At 33.3% G+C, this 27918-nt stretch overlaps 2 protein-coding genes across 2 annotated transcripts in view; one reads left to right on the plus strand and one right to left on the minus strand.

Moving 5' to 3' along the window:
• The window catches only part of LOC143921626 (laminin subunit alpha-1-like), an 82082-nt gene that overhangs the window by 26705 nt on the left and 27459 nt on the right, over positions 1 to 27918 (minus strand). The gene's annotated exons all lie outside the window — the stretch shown is intronic.
• Positions 25636 to 27877, plus strand: LOC143921390 (uncharacterized). Its single transcript, XM_077444662.1, has 3 exons — positions 25636 to 26188; positions 27173 to 27381; positions 27500 to 27877. The coding sequence occupies exons 1-2, from the start codon at positions 25770 to 25772 to the stop codon at positions 27336 to 27338; spliced, it is 585 nt and encodes a 194-aa protein (XP_077300788.1). The 5' UTR covers positions 25636 to 25769; the 3' UTR covers positions 27339 to 27381; positions 27500 to 27877.

The raw sequence follows: 27918 nt of genomic DNA on the forward strand, positions 1-27918 counted from the left end.
TAAATTTAATAAAAAAACAAGTGAATGTTTTACTATCAGATTGTTTTGCCATGTTTAAGCTGTTTATATTACAAATACCGAGCGAAGCCGGGTAAAAACACTAGTAATAAATAAAAACTAGATACAAATCAGTTGAATTTTCTTAAGATCAAAAAACTTCATCTATTAATACTACGTAATAAAGTAATATTTAATTTTTTTATTAAGATATTGAGTCATTTAAAAATAGGCCGATTATAGATAATGAGATATTTTAAGTTAACTTTGGTGACTCGCATGAAAAATATTACATTAAGTTCAAAAATCATAAGTTAGGTTGAATTAAGATGTTTTGGTATTTTTTTTATACCAGGTGTGTGTATGTATACGTATTCTTAAGAAACATTCATTATGACACTTGAATGCAGACAAGTATAATAAATTTTTAAAATTAAGTTGTGACAGTTTTGTGACGGAATTCTTCCAGGGTCAGGACACCATAGTCCTCGCCTCCATCATCATTATCATCATCATCATCACGATCGCTGTATCATGGTCGTTCGCTACATGGTAAAATGCGGTTGTGGCCAGGAGCGGTTCCGTGCGTACACATCTTCAGAACCGGATCAGAACGTGCGTACGCACTCAGTCGATCGAAACCTTTGTATGACAATGTCAAAAAGAGAAATAAAGAAAACAATTCAAAATAAATCCATTATTATATTGAAAACTAGTCGATACATTAATCTTTAATTGACGATGCTGTAAATTTGCCATTAATTCGGATCGTCATATCGAATCGGTATAGTATAGGTACAATACATATGTATAGTCGGAAAGGTTGCGAGTCACTGTCTCGAACAATGCGAATATAAATCTGCGGTCAACGTCTGTCAACCTCCGGCAAATCTGGACGACAAGCTGATGGACAGGACCAGATCTGAGTCGCGCATTTAAAGGGTAAGTCATCGTTTCGGAAATCGCAGTAAGAGATAGGACAATAATCAAAGCAGATTTATTAGTTATTAGTTAAAAAAATAGATAAGGATTGTAAAAAAGGGCAAATACTTTAATCTAAAATTCCAAGAAAAATTATGCAAAATTACGATATGTATAGGTACATATGATGTTTCATACAGCAACTGTAGACCTGACCAGTTTAATCGAACATGACGAACACGAACACGAACACGGAGTTTTGAAAGAATTTATTTTTGACATTTCGTATTCGTTTAGAACTTTTATATATCCATTGACTTAACATGTAAACCTCGTAAATCAAAAATTACATTCATTAGGGAGATATAAAACTGTTTTATCGACTATTATATTGTATCATTTTAAGTTTTTTGGTTTTACATAAAGGTAGTTTTGAAATAGTCCTAAATAGATTTATGGGGTTACAAGTTAGGACAATGATATGTATTCAGTTAGGTTAGGTAAGTATTTAAGATTCCCCAAATTATAGTACTTTTTATAAATAACTAGCTAAACACCGGCATAATAACACATGCAATTCCCGTTCCCGTTCTCGTTCCCGTTCCCATTTGTCGGAAAAACGCAGGTAGCGAACACATTTGAAATTATTGAGTTGCAATAACACTCATTCCCGTTTTTCCCGTTTCCGTTCTCGTTTTTTCCCGGTTTTTTTCACAGTAATCTTCCCGGACATGCACACAACAAATCCTGAAAGTTTCATCGTAATCGGTTCAGTGGTTTAGCAGCCTATACGAGACACACACACAGACATTCATTTTTATATATATACATAGATGTGACTAAAATCTCTAATACGGCTAATAAATATATTGCACTATACACATATGTATGTAATGTATATAATATATTGAAAAATGTTTTATATAAAATCTGTAATTATTAAGAGATTGAAACGAACAAACGATAGATGGACGAGAGAAGTGCTCGAATGGTACTCGAGAGAATGTAAAACGCTGCAAGGCAGGCCACAAAGAGGATGGGTGGATGAAATTAGAAAAATGTGTGGGATGAGATGGATGATAGTTTCCCAAAACAGAGACGAATAGAAGCGTGTTGGAGAGACCTTCATCCAGCAGTGGATGGCGAATGGCTGTAAATGATGATTGTGGCTAGAAGAACGGACATGGACGTAAAAAGTGCTCGAATGGTAGCCGAGAGAATGCAAAAAACGGTGTAAGGAAGGCCTCAAAGGACATTGGTTTGTGAAATAAAAAAAAAATTGTGCGAAACAGAGACAAATATAGACGCCTTCATCCAGCAATGGATGGTGAATGGCTATATGATGATATAAATTAGTGGCGTGCTTTGAAAATCTCCTTATTTTTAGCAGGAGAGAAGGGGATTCGGTATGACGTCACCTAATCCCCTTGTATCCTGGTTGCGCACACGTAAGTAAGGCTGTGCGTCAAAAGCAGGTAGAATTATACGGCACACCACTGATGCAATCTAATATATAATTTCGAAAGAGACTTTGTATGTATGTAAGTATGTACATAAGTATCTTTGCTTGGGAACTTAAACAAAACAAAGCTTCTATGACGACAATTCAATTGGTTGAATATTATATATTTTTTTTCAAAGCCTATCATATAAGCCCAAATGCGTCTTCCTGGCTAATTATAAAAATCTATAAACAATTTATAGAGCAATTTTACATAGCATCATAGAGACATCTATGGATAAATTAGACAAACGATTTTACAGTATTTTATATATCAGCAAATTCGAGATGCAATAAACTTGAATTTTACGACAGTTAGGGCAGGTTGCCAATTTGTTGGAACCGTTTCAATGAAATCAGATAAATTGGCGAACTCTGATACGAAACTATCGACCTGGAGTCATATATCCAAGGTTTGGCCAGCAGCATCGAGCCAGGGAATGAACCGGTTACCACTCAGTTGAAAGAATTACACGCTAACCCCTGATCTATGCTGCTAGCATTTATTATGCACGGGCCGGGTAAAAAAGCTTGTGAATAATATAAAAAAGTAATCAAAACGTATGATTCTAATCACGATCAGTGTGTATTAAAATGTATCAAATAACAAAATCGGAAATAAACCAGCCTCAACAAAGGATAACAGTTTTTTTATTCCAATTACACAAATAATAAAAAGCATTCGGTTTTACCAGGACACCTTTTCGAATTTTGCGCGTATTTAAATTCAGCACACATTGCAAATACACAAACACCAAATCCACAATCGATTCGGGCACATTTTCAGCAAAACACAATCTCCCCGCAAAATGTGACTCATCCACAAACCGATACTTTTTCCACACATACGACTTATTGGATGCGCGACGGTCGGAATAAATTTACACTCGATCAGAATGCATGAATTCGAACAGCAGTAGCTCTCCCGTCTCGTCGATTATTATTATCGTATGGGATGGAAGATGTGACAGACATCGATATACATACATACATATATACATGTACATATATACAGAGCCGTAACTAGCTTTTGACAGACTCCGAGTTTCAATTTTGTTCTCACACTTTTCGAAATACTATTTTTGCAATAGATATGTTTAATACTTTTCAATGGTAGAGCCGCTTGGGTTAAAAAATAAAACAGCGTCAATTGACGGTCAATCGATTAATTGAGTTCGTAGTGAACACGAGCATCATCAAGTCAAGAGGAGTGACTAAAAGTGACTAATGGGAACGTAATTTTGGCGAGCTGATAATTTTAAGAAATTCCCTGATTGGTCTCCACGTTTGCTCGACCTCTCAGCTTCCGATTCGCTCTCGTCAGGATATCTGGTAGAGCAGGTGTGTTTGTACACACATGACATATGAGTAGGTATATGTATGTATGTATATTCTTATTGAGCTGCTCAAAAAAAAATGTACTGATATATAAAAGCTCAAAAATGAACTAATGTTATGAAAAATGCAGTCGAAAGCGTCTCAATTTTAAAGACAGCAACGGGAAACGGGAAATCTTCTATAAATAAATAAACAAATCTCCAAGTGTTCGATATTTATTGTATGTTATTCTCAGGATGAAAGTGGCCTCCCTACGTTATCGTATATCGTCAAACTACATATACACAGATTACCTAAACACAATCTGCTTTAGAGAGTCTTTAATTAATATTATGTATTAGATGTATTATGAGCATTTATAAGAATTGTAAATAGGTTTTTGAGTTCTTTTTGTTGCTTGTTGAAATGCTTTATTTATTATTACGAAATTATTTTCACAATACATCTTATTTTAATAGCTACTAATCTACTGATCATTTTATATTTTCCAATTTTAATTTAATTTTGTTAGTAAACATAGTATTATATTATTCTAATGCTAATGTACAGCATAATAGGAAAAAGAGCTAAAAAACCTATTTACAATTCTTATAAATATTCATAATACATCTAATACATATGTAAAATTAACTAAAGCCTTTCTAAAGTCGATGACCTAAAGCAGATTGTGTTTAGGTAATCTGTGTTTATACCTGAAGGGTATAGACATTTTGTTGTAATCACCGAGACTCTTCACAAGTGTGTTACATATGGTTATTAGTGATTCTGTCATAGAATATACTGGTTGCTTTGTTAGTAATGTCAGTGACAAACGGCGACAAATATATGTAATTTCACAAATGTCTGTATACATGTATGTAGTTTCTTATCAAAAACTAGTTACATTTTTGGCAATTACAATTTGAGTCCCCTTTTAATTTGGAACATGTGCATGTATACCTGTTGCATATGCCTAGTCACGGCAGTGCAAATATTTTTTCGTCCTTTTCGGGAGATTCCAGGAGTGGAGGGAGCTCGAATTCCAATTATCCGAAATGGCACGCGTTGCCCGATTGTTTGTAAGCGGCACACGCCCGAGACAAACGAGGCGAAAGGAACACAACACACACATACTAAAATTGCACATGCACGAGACAATTACCCATACACCGGAGGCAGATGCAGCATCAGAAGCAGTAGCAGGAGACGCATTCTAGCGTACGTATTCCGTGTCTATATTTGGTCAGTCCGGGTTCGGGTACTGGTCTCCGGGATTTCGCAGACAGACGCCGCTTCGCTTCACCGGTAAATTATTGAAATGTCACTGGCCGTAAGCCTTATGGTCGCCAGAGCTGTTATTCGCTCGAAAACCGAAATGGCTGCACCACGATAATTAGCTGGGGGCTCAAGGAAAACTTTGGGAAAGTCGGATGGTGTGTATGTGCTTTTTTTTTGGTCGGTGATTGAATACCTAAACGACACGTTGATTGCAACAACGCGACGGGATGATTGATCGATAAATTCATACTAGGCCGCCTCTATGTTTATTTATAAGGATCCTCTCTTCGGGATGTAACGAGAGGACATCGCAGCGAAGCGATTGGGAAAAAAATGCGGTGGAAACCTTCTGTCCGTGTGAGTCATGCTTTGCCAGAGATTCTCAATGTTTTTTGGGCGTTTCCATTTTATATTCAATTCTTTCAATAGGAGGAGAGGAAACATTTTCATTTAAGTTGATTTTATGGGATTGGCCGTCTAATGCTGTGTTTCAACACACAAATTATGGTACTTAACAAATGATCCGAGTCTATGACTGTGGAGTAATGAATAAAATGCTTGTGTTGAGTTAACCGAGATAATCAGCGTAAGGGTGCATTCAAAATATTTTTTTTTTGTCAGTATTTAGTCCCCTGTTTTAAAAGTCTCGGTACGCCACATGTATATACATGCAAATTTTGCCTTAGTTAGATTTCATTATTTTTTAATAATTATAAAGTCAAATCTCGTTATAGCTGACTTTTAAACCGGTCTCCGTGACGGGCCCGAATGTGAAACGCCCGAAAACACAAATATCGGAAGGCAAATATCGAAAATCGAAAGATCAAAAAAAAAGGGTGCATGGTAAACGGTACATACTCACTTAATTTGCGCGAGCAGGATACAACAGGAACAAGAGGAACAGGCTTTTCCTCCCGTATTAATGTGCGCGCGCAAAATACGGGAGGAAAAGCCTGTTCCTCTTGTTCCTGTTGTATCCTGCTCGCGCAAATTAAGTGAGTATGTACCGTTTACCATGCACCCTTTTTTTTTGATCTTTCGACTTAAGATCTTTCGATTTTCGATCTTTGCCTTCCAATATTTACGTTTTCGGGCGTCTTACATTCGGGCCCGTGAGGTAGACCCCTTTTAAACATATTTTTAATTATTTCGTTATACTGAAAATTCGTTTAAATGTAATAGGAAACTGGAATTAATTAATTTTGTCAGGAACTGAAGAAATATTTTATAATTTTGAATTTGAAATGTATTGAGAAAATATATTTGATTCATAACATTAATTAATTAAAAATATTTCAACTGTTTTTCCGTTCTACCTATTTAAATTTCGATTACCAAATCAGTTTATAATATACATATGTATGTATGTATGTACATGCATTACATGAAATCAAAAACCATTCTGGTAAAATAAAATGAAAGATTTTGACCAAAAAAAATGTTAATTATGTAAATTTATATAAAGATACTTCAGAATGTAAAATATAAAAAATAGTATCTAATCCATTGTAAATAATAAAATAATGCGATATTATTATATTACTATTGAAGATAAGATAAGTGGATTTTGTGAAAGAAACCACACACATAATAAAAGTCACACTCTGAAGATTAATAGTTTCAGGGGATTCCCTCGCAATGAACTGCTCAAAATTTACGGATAGCGAATGTAATTTTTGATAAACGAATGGAGATATATGAAGATAATCTTTGATAAATGGCCATTCTACAAATAGTTATAAGATACACTTTATTATATCTTATAACTCGTAATCGTTACCTATGTACATACAATATGCAATGCCTTTTCTGAAAATAATACAATTTAGTTGCATATATAAATTGAATACTTGTACACACACCACCGGTTGAATAACTCTACACCTTACTACACACAGTGCGTACCAGAAAATCGATGTGTTTCGTATTCAGCGACCGTAGTAGTATGAAAAAAAAACAACTACACTATTCTCTCTTACTTTATTATTCTCGGACGTTGCAAAAAAAAAAAAATAGCAGCGACTGGATGAAAAGGGTTCATTGGAACACTGACACCGCGCTTTTCTACTATAATAATAACGCCACGCCTGAAACGTCTAATTTCAGCAGACGGCTAAAATCCGACCCATCCACCCCCCATTCTTCACCCCCATCATCCGCAAACAAAAAGACGAATTAACTGAAAGCAATCCTCGTCTGGAAAATATATATACGTATATATATGTATATATTTATTGTTATAGACGAGCGTGGGTTGCACAAAAGGTCGCAACGAATTAATATACCGTTGTTTTACCAAAGTGGAAGAAAGCTTTTCCAACTCGATTTGCATAAATGCGAAAGTTCGTCGCGTTGCTTACTCGATACACACTCTGCGCTATGAATTGAATCGGAAAATGAGTTGCGTTTAATTAAAATCGAATTTAAAATTTCAAGGGTTCATTTTTTCGGCGAAAAGTGGTTCGCGGTTGAAGAGTTATAGGTGAGTTTCGAAACCACTGAAGGTAGACCGCAAAGTACAGCAGGACTTTGCGGTCCACTGTGAATAAATTTAACGACTTTTCATTTGAAATTTTATGCAAGAGCACTTCCATTTTAAATTCCATTTAAATCCTCTCGACGCTCGTATGGATTTTCTCATACAATTCTATGCAGGTGGAATTTCATCATTTGAAAACTCATTCAAAAATACGTCTAAGATCGTATTATTTATTTATAATCGATTAAAAACAGATCTACTAAGCTTTACGAGATCTATATAAATTTGAACTCGATGCTCACGGAGAAACACGGACACGCAAGGCGCTCATCCAAGAACACAGACACGCAAAGAGCATCACCTGCAGAAAAGATACAACGCCTTAGCTTTTTTGTTCATCTGTGAACGTTTTGCATCTTTTCGAGCGCGTTGTGTATTAATTTGGACAGGTTTTAAGTCGTACATTTAAGTGACGTTTACATTTAAAATAAGCCTAATATAAAAATATTTAGAAAAAAACGGTTGATTTATTTATGAATCGGCACACACGGCGTTTGGACATAAGACGTCGATACACACGCCTTGAATTTCAACTTTATTTAATTTTTTACATAATCTATTAACCTAATCGGCAAAAGATAAAAGTCAAATTATACACACACACACACACACACACACACACACACACACACACACACACAATGTTGTATTTCTTGACCAAGATACAATGCAAAACTGAAACGAAATGTAATTGGCCATCGCGAGTCATTTCAAGTTAGTCTCTCGCTAGATCGGTTGAAAAATACTCGTACATACGTACGAAAAAAAATTGCGATTATTGTTGCACTTTCTTTCGTTGACATTAATTGTGCATCCAAATTTGTGCACGGTTCGATTGGCGCACGTACGATTTATCGTTCGACCGGGTTCGCCTCCTTTCTTATGGCCAAATTTGGTAACGTCGCATCGGACATTAGGTCTTTTTTTGCACGACAGGGTTGGAGAGCAACTTACTGGTTTTAAAAGTGCAACAACAATACAGGATCACCGTAGTGTATAAGGAGCGCCAGCCGTGGGAAAAGCGCACTTTGCAAAGCGGCTTATACCCAGGTACGCGACGTGCACTTGCGTCCAATAAATAAAACGGGTAAAAAATGCACGTGGAAAAATTTCAATTTAATTTCTGTAATGGTACGTGGGTGAGAGAGCCTGTTCGCGGTTGCTTGACCTCTACCATGTGCTACTTGACAATGTGCGTAATGGCTACTGTAGTGTAGCGACGCTAGTCCTTTGTATTGCTAGTACATATTATGTCACTATTACATGTTATTGACTCTGAGATAAGATGAGATAATCCAGAAGATATGTATTAAAATTAAAATATTCCATTTAGATATAATATCACCGAAAACACTCTAGGGGGATAGGCTTGCCAAGGGATGCTGAGGTACAGATTTCGCGTACTGGAGTACGTCTAGTGTTTTTTAACGACTAGTTTCATTACTTTTTGACCCTTTTTTACAACGAGCAATATGTGGTCTCTCTATTGATAAGGCTTTTGTTGACAAAACAATACAATCGATCAGATGATCCGAGCAAAATCCTAATCCGTAGAGACAAAGTGTCTGTGCTATTTTGTTAACTGGATATGACAAGAATCTTTCAGTGGCGTAGCATGAATTCCAAGCACCCCCCCTGCATAATATTTTAAGACGCCCCCACATATATTCATATTATTTTCTTACAGTCAAATAAATTTCCAAAATAATAATTCATGTTTTTGTTAAGTAGAAAAATCTTTTTTTAACAAAATATTTTGTTAAAATTCATATTATTTGTCCTCTCATGCTCAATACTTATCAGCTTATCCTTTTAATCGATGTTGTGACATAGTTGACGTAATTTTAATTAGTTTCAATTTTAAACGAAATCATTTTTAATAAGTTTCAACTTCGAGAACGAGCGCTCCGCAGTGACTACAGTTACCGGAAGTATGAGGAAGAAGATGATTGAAATTACTAATTTATAGAATAAGAATTATAAACGAAGAGCTTCGCCAAATTGTGAACACTGTCGACCTTCTTTATTTTTACAAGGTTTATTTTCTTTTAAGCATGAACGGAAATCAAGCACCTGATAAGACAATGATTTGTCAAAATCATTGACATATTGGTGGGCTAGCGATTTGGCTTCACGATATATGTACATACAAACATGTACATATGTAAATCGTCATCTGGTCATTCAACGATTAGCTTTGCAGGAAAGTGAACTTTGAAACAATGTCATTAAATGACGTGAAACAAACCTGCAATTGCACTAAGGTTATTTTTACATAGTGCCGCATTAAAAATAGTTGAATCGTGTATCATGACTACGTTCATCAAAGTGCTTTTAGACAAGAGATTAATGATTCTATGTCAATTTTGGCTTTAACCCTCATTTAGTTGCAATATTTGTTGAAATTGTGAAAAAATATATACAAGAATAAGATAATTATCAGCTTTATGTACATAGAATAAAATGAGATGCAAATAGGTTGAAAAATAAGAGAGGTATTTAAAAAATTAGTCACAAAAAATAACACAAGCTTAAAAATTTGTGAAAAAGGCGCGCCGCTTTGTGGCGTCCCCCAAGCTTAGACACTCCTGCAATGTGGGGTCTGCGGGCGCGGTCGCTACACCACTGGAATATTTGTTGCTTGCTACGACAATTATTGTAGCATGCAATTGAACAAAGGATTTATCGCACTATAAATTGCCTCGTTTGTTGTCTCCTAAAAATGATATTATAAAACTTTATTGTATACATAACTCTGGAGATTAAGTATATTTTATATAAAAACAATGAATTTTAAAGACCAAATTATATTGAAAATAACATTAAAGTTTTACGTTAGGATAAAACCATAAAATCAGGACATAATCTGTATGTACATACATACATACATACATATATAGGTTGCCATTGGAATTATATGTTACTGTTAAAATCATTAAATTAAGACACTGAAGTTTTCTGATACTATTCCAGTACTAAAATTTTTAAGTCATGATGACAAGTTGTCATGGTTAAATCTATTTAAATAAATAAAAAGAACGAGGTTTAACTAACGATAGCTTATCATTAGAGGTAGGATAGTCACAGTGTTATCCATTGTTCCATTGTTGTAAGTCCTTTGTAAAAAAGGTTCGGCAAACCTTTAACAATGCATTTACAACCTTAGAACAATACGCGGCACCTTCTGGGTCCGGTGACTACTTATCATAATGAGACCATTCAGATAAAACTGATGAAATTATACAACCCGTGTTGTTATATGTACATACATACATACATATATACGAGAATTATTTTTATTATAATCTCCAGTGAAGTCATTATCCACCAATATTGAAATACAATGAATATTGTATTAAGATTTTAATCGCACACATAATAATAAGTTGAATTTACACTCCAAAATTGTTAGGTTGACCAGGAAAACAAAATAAAAATGCTTTTCATTCTACCTGTGTATATATCATATACAAAAGTCTTCTAACAACATTTAATCTTTATTACTCCATATAAAATATAATACCGATAGATGAAGTTCGTCAAATATAGCACAATCGTAAATCAAAACGTACATATGAATTGTACACACGTATATCACTCAATAGACATAAAATAATATTAGATTAAAGACAATTTACGAAGTATCATTCATAAAACCATCATAATTCTATACGCACATACCATTAGCTCAAAATAATTGGCGTTTTCCAATTCGACGATCCCACGTCGCATGTATCATTGCGTTTCGACATCCATACGTACTTTCACAAGTGCTCACATATGTACGTACATATGTGCACACAGCATCGACATCTAGCAATCATTTACATACGTATTTAATTATCGACTATTATCCTATCAAAGTTAAATTGCGGATCTGACTTAAATATACTTATTGAATAAATATCCGGTGCTTATCCGGCGCGGGTGTGTAGTAAATTATTCACTGGTTAATTTATTCCTCGCATACATTACGGTTTCGGCATTCGCTTATTACGGGTGTTGACGGTTTATGACATGTATATTGTATGTATGTTTATACAAATATATACATATATGGATGTATGATTTATCCAGGACTATTTACGGTTACGTCTCGTTGATTATTAGCATAATTTTTTGAGCGATGTAGTATTTCGCGTGCAGTTTTCGCCGTTGACTTTATTGAGTCATTTTGGCTGCAATTAAACTGCTTTTTTGTGTTTATGTTAAATCAAAGCATGGACGTTGATTTATGCTTCAATTTGGACGCTTTTGTAGTCTTTGTTGTTTTCTAATTTCGGCAAGAAATTGCATCGAAGGTTTGCATTATTAGTGGAATATTCGGCGACACGCCTCTAGAATTCCGATATACAGTGTGATTCACAAATAGTAATTCCTTGCTCGGTTTTATTTACTGTGATCTGATTTGACTGTGAGTATTATCGACAGGTGTTGAGGCAAAAGCGAATTGTGAACATGATAACAATGATTCGACGAAAATGCAATTGAATAAAATCAAGTAATCTTATAATAATAGATAAACGCCAAGATTGTCTATCAACGTTTTAATAAATTAATTAGAAAATCTAGTGGTAATTTAGATTAGGTGTCCTCAATTTCAGATGCTGGTAAGAAAAATTTGATACAGATGTTACTACGCATTCAAGTTCCAATACGCATTCAAGTTCCAATAGGTATATGACATGCAATAGGTATATGAATGTATTGCATATAAATTATACATGTGAAGACAAAAATTATTTTGGTAAGTTACTACATACAAAAATAGTCAGTAACCAAACTGAAAATGATCACTAATATTCATTAGAAAATATTAAATGGTCATTTAACGATTAGTAAAAAACGTTAAAAGATCAGTAAAAACCATTCGAAAGCATAAAAACCATTACACGATCAGAAAAAAGCATTAAATGGTCAGTAAAAACCATTGAAAAAGGTCTGTAAAAACATTAAGCGGTCAGTAATAAACATTAAACGGTGAGTCAATATCAATATAAGGTCAGCAAAAACAATATTTTACATTGCGAGACACCTTACATGCTGAATTAATTATCTAATTCTGATATTTTACTATGATCCAAATACCACTATTGGACTTGACCAAGACTTATTTTGGCGTTTCTATACATTTTTTTTTCAATTCTGTCAATTAATTAGATATTTGCATCTTATTTTTTAGCATGGAGCTTTTTTCAAAAAATATTGTATGCGCTTTTTTTGGCATGAATATTCAAATTATACTTTATATTGTTTTATATTTTTTTATTTTCTGATTATCACTTTTTTTCTGACATCATCGTACTGTCATGTGAGTGTCATTATTTTGAATTACTGACTATTTAATTTAAAAATGAACCCTTTTATATAAATTTATGATCATTTAAATTCATTACAGACCATTCAATTTATTAACTAAACATAAGCAAACAGAACAATGGATACAGATAATTTATAAAATGAACTGACTATTTTGATATTTACTGACAGCTTATTTAATTTACTGACAGAAAAGATGAATTAGTAACTGACCCTTTAAATGCTATTTTTAATTTAAAATTAAAAAAAAAATGGCTAACATTTATATATACATATGATAGATTGTGGATTGAAAAATTTTCTAAAAACTTATGTACGTATTATCACTATTTTTTCCTGAGCTTTCACTCGCCCATGAAATGCCGGGGGATCCGGCTAGTTATTTATAAATATACGAAACTACCGAATAAATGTCAAAATAAACCAGAGCCGTAATACATTTTTGATCAATCTGTAGCAGCGAGCGCACATGATGCATTATTGATGCAGCACGTTTTGGGTCAAAAAAGCGAAATGTTACCAAAAGTGGTTCAATTTTATTTTCGCTCGAAATAATCGCACTAATATCACAAAAATAATATCCCGTCAATTTGAAATTCGACACATGTCAAACCGAAATCTACGAGCATTGTGTTCGAAAAGCAATTTTTTCCACTATACACGATTCCAAGTTGTATTATGTACAGCGAGAATACCCACACACACAGGCCCCGTAGTTTAATTCGAGTCACGCGACTTGACATTGCTTTGATCGCATGTACCGTAAACGTGTTTCACGGTCTTTAATACTTTAATGCGAAATTGCCAGCAATCATGAAAAATTACACAATCGATGTCGGTAAAAATACGCACATTTTCAGCAAATAACAATAAAAAATAAACGGCGTAAACATGACCAGATTGAGGAAGTTGCGCCGTGGATTATGTAGCGAGAGTTCACTCTAATTTATTCATGGTCTTTGATAAGCGTTTGGATGAGCTTTTGATATGATAATAAAGCTACACCGTCTTGGGATTTCTCAGATTTCGTTTAAATGCACTTCGTTGGCACTGTGCTTGGAATACAGCGCGAACGGTAAGTGGAAACGGATAAAATGAACGCGAAAAGTATTACTCACTCTTTTGTAAAGAGCTCAGCTTTCGATAGAATTTTTCAATCTATATAAAATTTTTCCCTCCGACTCATATATTCCAAAAACGTAAGCACACACATAGCCTGTAATGTAGACTAATACATTTGTACGAGTATATCATAAAAAGCACTACATTATAGTAACATACTTAAATTTGTCATAATTACACAATGTTGTTTAGCCTGTTATATAAACAGTACACTTTGTATATGTACATATATTACCAAATTGTATACCTTTAATGTAATAAGTCTAAGGATCGAATATCAATTAGGGTATGAATGAAAAAATGGTCACTTCAGACGCCAAACTCGGCATTTGCTTTATATTTTTCAAGGAATAATTTGTTAAATTAAAATTATTTTTAAAACAAGATGGGGAAGAGATTAGGATTGTAATTATTAGAACTAAATCAATGGACATCTAACATGTGTTGAAAGAACCAAAATCCTCCCTTTCATTTCTAAAAAAAATAAAAATAGTGCACGTACCAGGAACACGTTGAGCTTGATAGTGGAAGAAAATAATGTTTTTTGTTAAATTTCCGATTACTTTTAGACATTATTTAATTAATATAATGTATTACTATAACAATACTTTGGCAACAATTGGCAATACAATCGGTAACTTCCCTGATCAAAATCCGATGTTTGGTAATTATAATTTTAAATTATTACACAAGAATATGAGTGATTTATTAAAAACATATTAAAAGTAACAATAACTAAGGTATAACAAAGTTTAATATATGCACTTCGAGAGTCAATGAAATCACTGCATTACACAATGTAAGGATTAACGATTGCTTTATAAATATGGTAGCAGGTTATTACAGCTTGTAATGTATATTACGCACCGTAATTATAATGTGTAATGCAAGAGTTTCGGAACTGGAGTAAATTACCCCCAGGTGAGTAAAAATCTTGGATGTAGTGAAATCTATATAATATACACACATACTTTTATTTCTTATGGATGTATGATTTTCATAAATAGATTTTATCATCCATTGTTTACTTACATAAAAGTTCGTAAGTTTTTCAGAATCTGTATAATCGAAGACAAAAAACTCAGATTGAGGCGGTACTCAGATAGTATTGTCGTATACATATTTTTTTGCTGGATTCAAAAGAAGTTCCAAATTATGTAAATATATTGTAGCGTAAACATGTAGAGGGGTTTCCGAGAACGGAATGAAAACGTGATAGAACAGTCGACCAGCCAGCTCCAAATGAATCACGGAACACAACCGCCAAATATAATATTTACACACTGGGAGGTCATTGGTCGGTGGTTCGCGAGATCTTATTGGCTGCTGTATTCAGGTTTTTCATACGTCGAAGCAGATGACGGTTTACTAGTGAACCTCGAGCGCCAATCATCTAATCTCCACGTTACAATATTATATTTATATATTACATACCGTTATTATAGACGTTCCAGTGTTTCCTTACAATTTACATTGTACTAGCATAATTGCCCGGCGTTGCTATGTGACTGAAAGTTGATATATTTTTAACATTCTACGGTCTAAGTTTGACTACCATAAGATAATAGAGCAAAGTTGATGTTTCGTAATTGAAAACGATTTTTGAATAGCTGAAAAACAAACAAAAAGAATTCATATAATGGATATGTATGCATATATGTATGTACATATGTATGGCTATTGTGTCGGATTCTGACCCTTCGCGAAAATAATCTACGGTCTAAGTTAGAATAGGTATCATATTATGGTCATCTTTATAAAATACTAGTGGTTTTACCCGGCTTCGCTCGGTATTTGTAATATAAACCGCTTAAACATGATAATTGATTAATTAAATTGATCTAATAGTAAACATTTTATGAAATTTATTTGAATAGTTTGATTTTATATAAATTTATTTGAATACGCATTTGTTTTTTTTATTAAATTGACTGTCACGAACAAACAAACATACATATACTAAGTCTCTTTCGAAATTATATTTATACCAGAATCCGGCGGCCTTCGCCCCCGGCGCTCCTCGGGACTTCGCCTCCTGGGACTTTGCCTCCGGGGACTTCGCCTCCGGGGACTTCGCCCCCTGGGTCTTCGCCCCTGGGTCTTCGCCCCTGGGTCTTCGCCCCCTGGGTCTTCGCCCCCGGGGCTTTCGAATCCTTTGAATCGAAAATAAATCGAATGTGTCGTTTACGAATTCCCAACCAACCAACCAACCAATGTTACATACATATATGCATATATACAAAGTCTCTTTCAAAATAATATATTAGATTAGATATACATATGTAAATATATATTCAAAGTCGTTGATTCGTATAGTATGCTGTTTTATCCCATAAGCTAACCATACATATATTGTATGTGTATAAACAAAAAAAAAACTAAAATGACGAGCGGAATGCGTTGAATAAATTCAACATTTGTACCGTTTATTTTCATTCCTAGATGGAAAATATTGTTCGCATGCAGATTTGAAACAAATTGTGATTCATGCGATGCTAAAACGACCGGGGCGAAACCTCACTGGGCTTAAGCGGCGCTGACGACTGGCTTTTCCGGATTTGTTTCCAGGGGGGGGTCCTCCGGAAAATAGCAGAGAAAAGAAGAGGAGGGGAGGGGGTCACGAACCACAGTTCGGAAGCGTCTGGCCTGCGAAGCCCGACAACGTGACCGGAAAAATTACCCAGAACAAAATGCCGGACCACCGAGTGGGAGTCTCGAAAGTTTACCAGCTTTATGGGCCACTCAATTAGTCCAGCACCGTCGAGGATAAAAAAAAGAAAGATAAATATGCTTTATTGCGAGATAGTTAGTTGGCCGTGCTCGGACCGGCGCGATAACAATCATCAACTGTATTACATACGCCAGTACTTATATTGTAGTTCGTATGTGTGTGTAGGACGTGTATACGATCGTATGTACGCATGCATATACCGTCTTACACGCTTTATTCGATTACCCTAAAGCGATGCTATTAATTCCTTAATCGTATCTCGAATGCATCATCTCGTTGCGTTGATGATGAGGATGATGACGTGGATCTATCCCGCACAATGGTGTAATGCTTGCGCTCAATTACGACGATGATGTTTGCGATAGTATTGCTTCATTGCCTCGACTGGCACTTTTAATGCAGATTGAAGCACTAAATATTTATTTTTATTCATATGAAAATATTTGATTAAGGATTAAACCTTTTTTTTAACAAGGTGAGTAAGTTTAGACCGGGTGAGAAACGAAACGCTTTAGTCCAGTGAGTCATAGTAGCGACACCTATCGGTTGTTTCGGAAAGTTCTTAGCTATAAATGCATATAGACAAATAATATAAAAGTGCAAGAAATGAAAAAAATGACAGCTGAAGCAGAACTGTAATTTTAAAGCGGACATCATTCTCGCACTGACGGTTGAGCGCGGCGCGTACTGAATTTCCCCTCGCTCCCGCATCTGTGAGCCACGTGTACAAAGGCTTCTCGAGAAAACATTTTTTTCTGTTGATATTGATCAATGTTTTTATTTCGAAATGGGATAATTCGAATCATAGTGGTTTCGATGAGGAATACATAAAATATGAAGACCTTGCATTCAGTGTATTTGGAGAAATAAAATATAAGTCCTGATCACTGGCTATCTATCACAGTGGGGCGAGTGTTAACAAATTAGCTAAAGTGTTGTAATTAACTGGTATTGTCATTTCCGTTAAAAAAATATTACACATTTGAATTTCGTTTGATAAATACTATATAAAAAGCACATTCCTATAATTTTAATATATGAAATTAATTAATTGGATGTAAAATTTGGAAAAAATATTACACATTTGAATTTCGTTTGATAAATACTACATATATAAAAAGCACATTCCAATAATTTTAATATATGAATTAATTAATTATTAATTAATTGGATGTAAAAGAATTTATCGGAAAAATTCTGGTATCATATTTCAAATTCAGACATAATTAATGAAACTTTGTTGACGTATACGAAATGTCAAACTTTTGCACTGTAATAACATACGATTTACTCAACTACTGAAAACTAGGAATGAGTTCATTGAAAGTGCAGTAATATTTCACTACTACATTGAAATATGACTGAAATTAATCTATAAAACCTTCGCATATTGTACTTAATCTTTCACAAATGAACAGTCCCGCAAAAAAGATCCAATCCACTCAAAACGTACGTAAGTTGATAACATGTACAATTTAATAAAATCACGAAAAAAATTGGAACAAAAAAACATCATTCAAATGCATTGAATATTTTTTTCAGAATCACTTCCGATATAAAATCAAAATAAAAATACTACATATAAATGTCTATCCACACTATTCGTATTCATATTCCCTGCACAGCAGTGCACGGAAAAGACTACTTATATCCATACTATACAGCAGCGCACGTTCAAAATCAACTAATATACATACATATACATTACAGAACGCAACGATACGGCGTAATATTGCTTACTTCGTTTCGTCGAGTCAATATTGTCACAATATGACACTTCCGAAAATATTCATATGCGCATGTGTACTTTTGTTGGTAAGCGTAAATATTTCCACAGTGGTCAAATAAAATTGGGTTTTCTTTGTAAGTTATTTACGTTGACATGTACTGATGTATAATATGAATGTATTTTGTCGGCTACTGCTGTAACATCTACGCCACGTACACATTACGGAAAACATGAATGTGTCCATATATAATGTACGAAATAATGCTTTTCGTATTGCTGTTGATTGGTCTGTGCTGTGGCAGTATGAACAGACCTTAATATGTAACATCATAAAATAGAAGATTGAAACTGTATTATAAACAACATATGTAAATAAGGCGTGCTGTAATATTATGCGACCGATCAAACAAAATTCAAAACCAACATTTCAAGTTCACTATCTATACAAGTTAAATTAAATTAAAAGCATACACACTCGACATTGAATAAACAAGATATAACGATGATATGAATCCAATACTTGTCAATGTTTTCAATTATCATAGATTATCATCGACCACATACGTAAATATAAACATAATAAAGAAAAATTGCGGTGACTATCGGGTTGTAAAGGTTCGACGGCATCTCGTAAAGTTTTATTTTTAATCAGAGGTCATTACGGAATACGAACACAATCGGCAGGGAGTTTCCTTTAAAGGGCACTACTGGTTCCGACGAGCACTGTTTAAGGTGTGTTCCAAGACTCAAGAGTAAAATCAGCCTCTGCGAAGGAGTAACGAGAGGAAGAACAACAGTTATTACAAAAGAGCTTAAAGCTCCGATCGATAAAAAAATAAAATGCATATAGCTCTCACGTGAAATACATTATATAATCTCCCATTGATCTTTTTGCACGGTTTATTATCGAATTGTGCAAAATCGATACGGGCGATTCGGGTGAAAGGGGAGGAGAACCATTTTAACCGGTGCAATTCATACGTGCCACGTTTCGCGTGCATAAATTCCGACGAATTGCATTCCGAATGGTGCATTCGTATATTTTATATCATTATTATTACTATTGTAGGGTGAAATTATTTGCCGAAGCCGGCTCCGGTATACGTTGCTGTGTCATAATGAGTTTAACTGGTTGAATACGTAACGATCCCATTATACGTTTAATGTATGCTATTCCATGTCGAAATTTAAGATGAAAAGCTCCGTTAACGATTTTCCGTATGACAAATTTAGTATGTAAAATGTGCAAATTTAACGCCGTGAATATGTTTGTTAGTTAGATTCATGTTATGCTTTTCTTATCAATCCATATTGTAATAAAACATTAAGCTTCCGTTGATAAGATGTTGCATTATAATAATCATTGTTTGAATAATGAAAATGAGGAATTAAAATTACTGTTATATTTTACACACGGCGATTAAAACTTACATTGATAAAAAAAAATAAGGTCTAAAAAAATATATGTATATATATATATATATATATATATATATATATATACGTATATATACGTATATATTTAATACCTGTAAAGAGATCAATAGATCAATATTACATTTAAGTGCATTCGCGATCGATAATAAATTATTTGACATTCATATAAACCACCACTATAACCCATCGAGCGAGAATTTGCATAGATTACAAGAAGACGACGATATTAATTAAAAAGCAGAAACCCATTATTGATATCGTGAATAATAAATGACACCGTAAATCAAATTGACGTATTCATAAGAAGGGAATACTCGATCAGCTCAAATTGATTCAATTAAAGCCACGCAAACAAACTTACGTATGTACATTACAAATGCGCATAACTATAATTGTTATATTTGATTAAAAAAATATTTGATCAATATCGAAAGGTCGTACAAAAAGGTATTAACTTAATAATTGAAAATCGAAACAATAAGTTGTTGATATATCTATGTAGATCGCCATGCAAATAATCTATTCGGTGTATCTGAACTACATTATGTTCGAGGAGTATGTACCTATTAATTTTATTTACAGGTGTGTTTAAATGTGACGGAACAAATGTGATTGATGATTGTTTCATAAACATAATCGAATGCGATATTTTATCATCGTATCGTCTTTTATAACAGAACGGACAATCAAAATGACATCAATCACTGAAAATCAATCGAATCCATGGTTATCATGATTTTGACAGTAAAATACACGAATAACTCCAAACAAAGCAATTGTCAACCGAGGAAATGTGTATGTAAATTAGAAACTTTTTACGTCACGTGTAATCGCACAATAGATCAAAATAAATGTCGGATTAAAAACTTACTTAATAATTAATCTGATCTAGGAATTAGTCAATGCCTTTTAACAAGTTAAAATCCTAGCGAACATTTAGATTAAGAGCTAAAGGTTCGATTATACAAGTCTAGCTCTTGCCAGCATGTAAACAGCAGTACGAAATATATTCTTTAGTAGATTCTATATGGATACCTTCATATGTTCCGTAATGTATACGCGACGTAACAACAATAACCGATACGATATATTCATATTATAGAGCAATACATGTCATCGAAACGTATTGGGAAAATTAGAGAGAGTATTCATTGTCTAAGTGCATTCGTGGGTGAACAATACAGACCCCGGATTAGGTTAGCGGGACTAAGTAAGTGCCTGAACAAAGGATACGCTGGGGTTCTCACATAATAATAGACTCACTACGGTATACCATTACGTGTCTAAGCAATATATACATAAATGGATCGGGCAAGCTGTGGTGGGCAACTTGTCCTTTATAAGGAGGTACACACGGTAGATCAGATTATTCTAGAGTGAGCGGTAGATCTGTGTGGACCTTTTGAATCGTTGAATAATTTAATTGAAGTGACTTTGGCCTTTCATTTGGATCCTGAACCCACCCCTACGCAACAGTATCAAATAGAACAGCACAGTAACAAAAGTGCGCATGCGCATATGACTTTTTTCGGAAACGTCATAGTGTGACAAAATTGCCTCGACGATACGATGCAAGCAATTTTGCGCCGTATCGTTGCGTTCTGTAATGTATATGTAAACCGATTTTGCCTTGCACTAAGCCAAAACAAGCATAAACGTGCTGAAAACGAGCGGTGCTGTATAGTATAAATAGGATTAGTCTATTCCGTGCAGAGTTGTGCCGAGCTGTTGACGTGCAGTGCTGGGTAATCTTATAAATGGAAAGATTATATATTTGTGATATGATTGGAATTTGTTAATGTGTACTCGTTCCAATTATTCATTTCATTCCTTCATTAATACACTAGTTTATTCATACACGAACCAATCCGGCCAGTTAGAACAAATTGACTAATGAAAAAGTTTATTTATGCACAAACTACCTACATATATTATGCATAAGAGTTCTCAATCGTTCGTCCTATTCTCTGTGTATGTATGCTTAGCTTGGGTTGCAATATTTTTTAATATTAGCGGAAACGGGAATTATAGCGACGTTGTAATGTAGTTTCCATAGGAATACTTGGCGTTTTGATATCTCAAAGGCTTTGCGAGCTCAAGAGATTTGACAGTTAAAAGTTTCATGTGACACCTAGTGAGTCCATTTGAAGATTTTAACTGTTAGCACTTTAACTAAGATTAACAGTTCATGTACGAACAAACTAGTATGTTCGTGAACAAATCTGATATGATTTCTAATGTATCTTGTATTGTGTTTGCCTGGGTATAGTGGGTATAGTAAAAAATTTAAATGAAAAATATATATATAAAATAAATCGACTCATATCTGTCAAAGATACACTTGCGATAAATAAAACTCAACGAAGCTCGTTGAAACTGATTAATCTCAAGTCAAGTGTTTGCGTTTTGCATTTTAAAATCTCACTTTTGACGTATGTATGCTTTTTTTACTATCGTGGTAAAATGCCGTTTACTTGCGATTTAATAAATGACAAAAACGAAGAATCCATTGATAAGATAGTAATAACAATAACGCGATAAAGTATATAAACACTTACATACATTTATGAAAATCGCGTCGATAAAAATTAGCACATTTCATTTTCCGATTCGATAACTCCATACATACACAGATAAAATGAATTTTCGCAATAGTCGCAGCATCCAATGCTAAATATTAAAGCAAGGCGATAATTTTCGTCGAGACACAGCTGTTGTGTGTTCGTTTTATCGAGATTATTCTTGAATTATACGACCGTTATCGATGTTTATTCAGTGACGTAAAAAAACAATAGTATTCTACACAATCTATGTACATATATACATATATAAATATTATATTATTTATTTCTGATTCGGCTGGTCAACGTTAATCGATGCAGCTGAGGATCGATATACTTTATATAGGGTAGTAAAATTTTATTTATCGTTGATAAATAGTTAATAAAAATTATCTACATATGTACATACCTACATACATATGTATATATTACGGTTGATATTGTGCGATAGTAAAATTTGTAACCGGTGTGTGTCTATCGAGAGTTGTAAAATTTTATAATATTTACCGAGGTATATATGTATAAACAAGAATGTTTCATATACTTATGTACATATATATCTTCAACACGTGAACGATAGAAAAGTTTTATCGCACTAAAGTTTAAATATAATTCGGTACTAACAAAATGTAACAGAATTGTATACATACATATGTATGTAATATGTATATTAAAAAATATATGGATTCCATTTATCGGCCCGGCAAATAAAAAGAATGCCCCTCTCTAAAATAGCTTGCATGACAGATTCAGTTTTAGCCCGGCAAATCAAACGTCAAATGGGTTGCAAGTAACAAAAATAAATACCGACCCTAACAACCCAATCTTACATGAGTAGGGCCAACCCTAACTTAACCTAACCTAACCTAACCTAATCCTTAAATAAATAAGTGTTGGCTGCTGAGATATTACGATAGCCCAGTTAAAAAGTAACTGGTTATGATTTCACTGAAACGTCAAATTTTAATTTTGTTACTGGCAACCCGTTTGACGTTTGATTTGTCGGGCGAACGGCGATTCTGTCGTGCGAGCTATTTTAGAGATATTAAATGTCGTTTTGACATTTGTCGTGTAGTTTATTTTACAGCCGTGGCAAAAATATTATCCAAAAAAATATATAAAATTTTTGAAAGTACAAACGAATCGAAGAATTGTTTTGTTTTCGTGTATATGATAATGATAAAAATGATTCATTGTGAAATCAACCAGTACGCGTAAATCGATATGTATATACTACATATGTATGTCTGTATGTATGTATGAGTGAAGCCGATAATGCATATTTTTACGATTGATACGGCTTTAGCCAAATCCGCTAACTTGATGTACGTAATCATGTTTGCGAATATTTATGAACACGTATTAAAAAAATAAAGATCGAATGATAAAAATGTGCTTTCAAACGACCGTAATTTATGCTATGTAAAAATTCGAAGATAACACCAAATATTCAATCAATGATTATAATTGCAATGTCATCAATAATATAAAACAATACATAAACAGGAAGTTGAGGTATATACCTATGTTAATGAATTTTAGCCATATCTGAGATCAAATTTCATACGGAATCGCTTTTCGATTTAATTTACTTGTTTTATTGAAATCTAAATACCGACGTACTGATATACTTTCTTGTGAAAAAGTTCACAGTAAATGAACCGTCTCTTATATTGTATCTAAGAATATAATATGCTTTAAATTATTTATTTTAACAATTACTGGTCCAGGGATCATTACACCAACATGAAAATATATTATATATATATATACATACATATATATATATATATATATATATATATATATATATATATATATATATATATATATATATATATATGTATATATATATATATATATATATATATATATATATATATATATATATATATATATATATTTTCATGTTGGTATTTATGTATAACGTAATTTTAAGCAGGGCTCTGGAGTCGGTTCAAACTCCAAACTCCGACTCTAACTTGAACGATTTTAGAAAGATCGACTTTTGCCAACATATAAAACTGTTAGTAAATAATAGCGATTTTTGGAATATAAAAAAAGTAAAAAAGAATTTAAAAAAATTGACATTTGTAGGTATAAATAAAAATTTAGTACATTTATAGTATATGCGTATGAATTTCATACACAAGAAAATCAATTTAATAAAAAAAATGAGAGTAAAAATAAAAATACTAAATTATTAAATTATCAATTATTAATGGATTTACTTCAATAAATTTGGACACTTACCGTAAAAAGAAAATAATATAAAAGATTCAGAGTTGGTTGATTTTTTAAGAGACCGACTCCGACTCCACAGCCCTGTTTTAAAGCAGAAATGAGGAAAAGTAAAAATATACATTATATACATATTTACAATTCTTAGAGTCATTCTCCTTTTGACTTTAATATAATATGTATTTTTGGCTTTTAAAATTCGCTATATAATTAATTACACGTATTTTAAAGCAATAAAAAATCACAATCAAAAGGAAAAGTACCTAACTATTGAATACAATACTTAGTTTTGGCACAGAAATACTAGATTTTGAGTAAAAGACTGCAAAAGCCAAAAATCTGTAAAAATTATGCATTTTTTTAAACGCTCATATCTCACAAACGAGAACAAACTAACAAAAATCACTGTCAAATTCAGTGGGTCAAATTAAATAAATATTGATTAGTTCTATTGTAACGGAATAAATATCAATCCCATAACTATCTGTTTTCGCAATAAGATTACAGAACAAAATAAAACAAAACTTATTTATTTTCATACAAATCCAACTGAAGCATCGAACATTTTTCTCAATGTGTGTTTCAGATTCGATTTCAATTCAATGTTTTAATGAAAAAAAAACAAGATTTTTGATTCTAAGATCAAAAACAAACTCCGCCGTAAAAAAATGACGAAACATCAATGCAAAATGTCATCAATTAACAACACAGTCATAATATCATTGCCCGATTGCAACAAAACTATACGTTCGCGTGCGTATTGAGCCGCGTCGCAGACGGCACCACAGTACGTATTGTTTTATTTTTATTACTTTTCGACAGTCAAAAGTCTTGTACGAAATCAATATTTTGTCCACAGCTGGAAACGTGTGTGTGTGTGTGTGAATACCGTTGTCATATTATCAGTTTTAGTAGTGGATCGGCGCTGATAGCACCTGCTGATTAACGTTGTACCTGCCACCTGTGCACTGACATCAGTCGTCGAATGGCGTTCGTTGAAAGTACCACAACAACGACAAATGTCACCGAAAAAACGTACATAAAACCCACAGACGCTTTGTGGTGTGACCTTAGAGATGGCATCCCGATCCAACAGCATCACCCTGCAGGACGTGCCTCCGAAGACACGCTCGAAGAAGATCAGCATCTCATCTCAGCCGGCCCAGCAGGGTGATACAGCACCGAAGTCAACCGATCAACGTCCACAGAAAAGCAGCGAGATCATTCTTCAAGTTACCAATGACAGGAAATTAAGGAAGCCCAACGATGCCAGTGTTAGGGCTACAGTGCCGGTCATTCCCGAAGACGAAGAGTTGGACTTAAGAGTTGGACCCAAAAGGGGAGGCAGCAGATATAACAGTAATAGTAGTATAAACAGCAGCATCGCTGGAAGTCAGTACAGAAATGCTGGTGGGAAATACAACAGACAAAATGGTGGTGGAATGATCAACAATGGATACACTGGAAGTACGCCCAGTATCTCAAGCAGTGTGCCGTTAGTTTGTTTATAATTTTTAACTACATATATTGGTCACATTCCTTTTAAACGAATTAAGATACAGTTACATCCTGATAATCTTAACTAGTTTGTCATTCTTTGATAATACGAACGTATTATCTATGTATGTACGCACTAAAATGATTTTGTAAAAGATAAAGATTAATCGGTTTGCAAAAAATGTGTTATTGATATACATAGCAACATAATGTGTTAAAATGTGTTGAAATTCACAATCTAAATTGATAATGCCGAAACAAACGAAAACATTAATCTTATTTTTGCAGATCACAGTAATATTTTGATGATGGTAATAGCATTTTTATCTTATCGTGCCCAAATGTAACAAGCGTTAAGATTTGGAGAGGCTTTTTGTTTTTATTACGATGTTGGGTTAAAAAAGGGTTTTTTTGTTATTATTAATATGTATATTCAAATTTTCACGATAAATATACGAAAAAAATTCTACTCTAGAATTTATTAATCTTTAAATATGCAGGTTTCCGTTTCATATAGAAATAAAGTGAAAAAACAACGGATGGATCGATTGAATTTCATATTGATTTTTACATGTACATACATATGTACGTACATACGTGTTGACAAAAGGTTTGTTTTCACGTACAAAGAAATTTTTTTAAACTTTAATCTGAAGTGTTGATATTTAGATGTGCATTTATGTTAGATTTTGGTTGCATTTTCAGATTAGATACGACAAGTATGTAGATCGCTTTTAGTGTCCGCGAGGAATTATCATTCGTATTATAATTACGTCATTCTCGAATTTGTTGACTAAATTTACACCGCCTTATAAAATTAGACCGTAAATGTAAAAAAACACTTAAAATCAAGGCCTTTAAGATATTATATTATATGTAGTGTTAGAGAGACTACGCTAATCTTATTATACCTATACTATCAAATAATTTTCTTTTATCATTCTTTTTTGTGAAGTTGACAATTTTTTTCAATTTGTTACAGAGTCGTAAGAGAGCAGTATTGTTATTGTGCCAGATGGTCACGACTTGAGAAGATTCTACTCTCCATGGTATCGATATTGGCATTTATGGTCATCGTTTTAGTCATCACTGTTGGAATTTTAGCAGATAGAAAGCCAGATTTTGATACGATTCGTAAACAATCGTAGACAAAAAAAGGATTTTTATATTAAATTCTATATAAAAATGCACGTTAGTGAAATTATTATAATTTATTTTGGGTTAAAAGAATAATTGTTAGATAATGATGAACGGTTTTCAAGATAAATTGAAACCATCATATCATTAAGCTTAATATTTAATATTTCAGATGAAGAAGTTATCGAGAGTAATTTGAAAGCGGGTCTGTGAGCAAAATACGCTTAAATCACATCGAAATTGACTTAATCGAAAGTCTTCAATGAACAATTATGATATAGTTATATAGTGCGAAAATTTGTGAACGTCAAAGATTTATTTATAATTTTATATCTATGTAAATATGTATATGTAATTTGTTTTTATCGATAAGACTTAATAATTATAAGAATTGTATATTATTACTTATTATTATTATATTACAACCGTTTTTTACAAATTCCGACTATGTACATGTAGTATATATCAGTATTACACCGATTAAATATTCAAATCAAACATGTTGAATTCGAAGGTATCAACATTTGTAAAAGAAATATAAATAATGCTGAAAACATAAGTGATTTTTATTTTGCTAAATCCGTGTTATTT

The sequence above is a fragment of the Arctopsyche grandis genome, chromosome 13 (assembly GCF_051622035.1).
Source record: "Arctopsyche grandis isolate Sample6627 chromosome 13, ASM5162203v2, whole genome shotgun sequence".
Classification (NCBI taxonomy): Eukaryota; Metazoa; Arthropoda; class Insecta; order Trichoptera; family Hydropsychidae; genus Arctopsyche; species Arctopsyche grandis.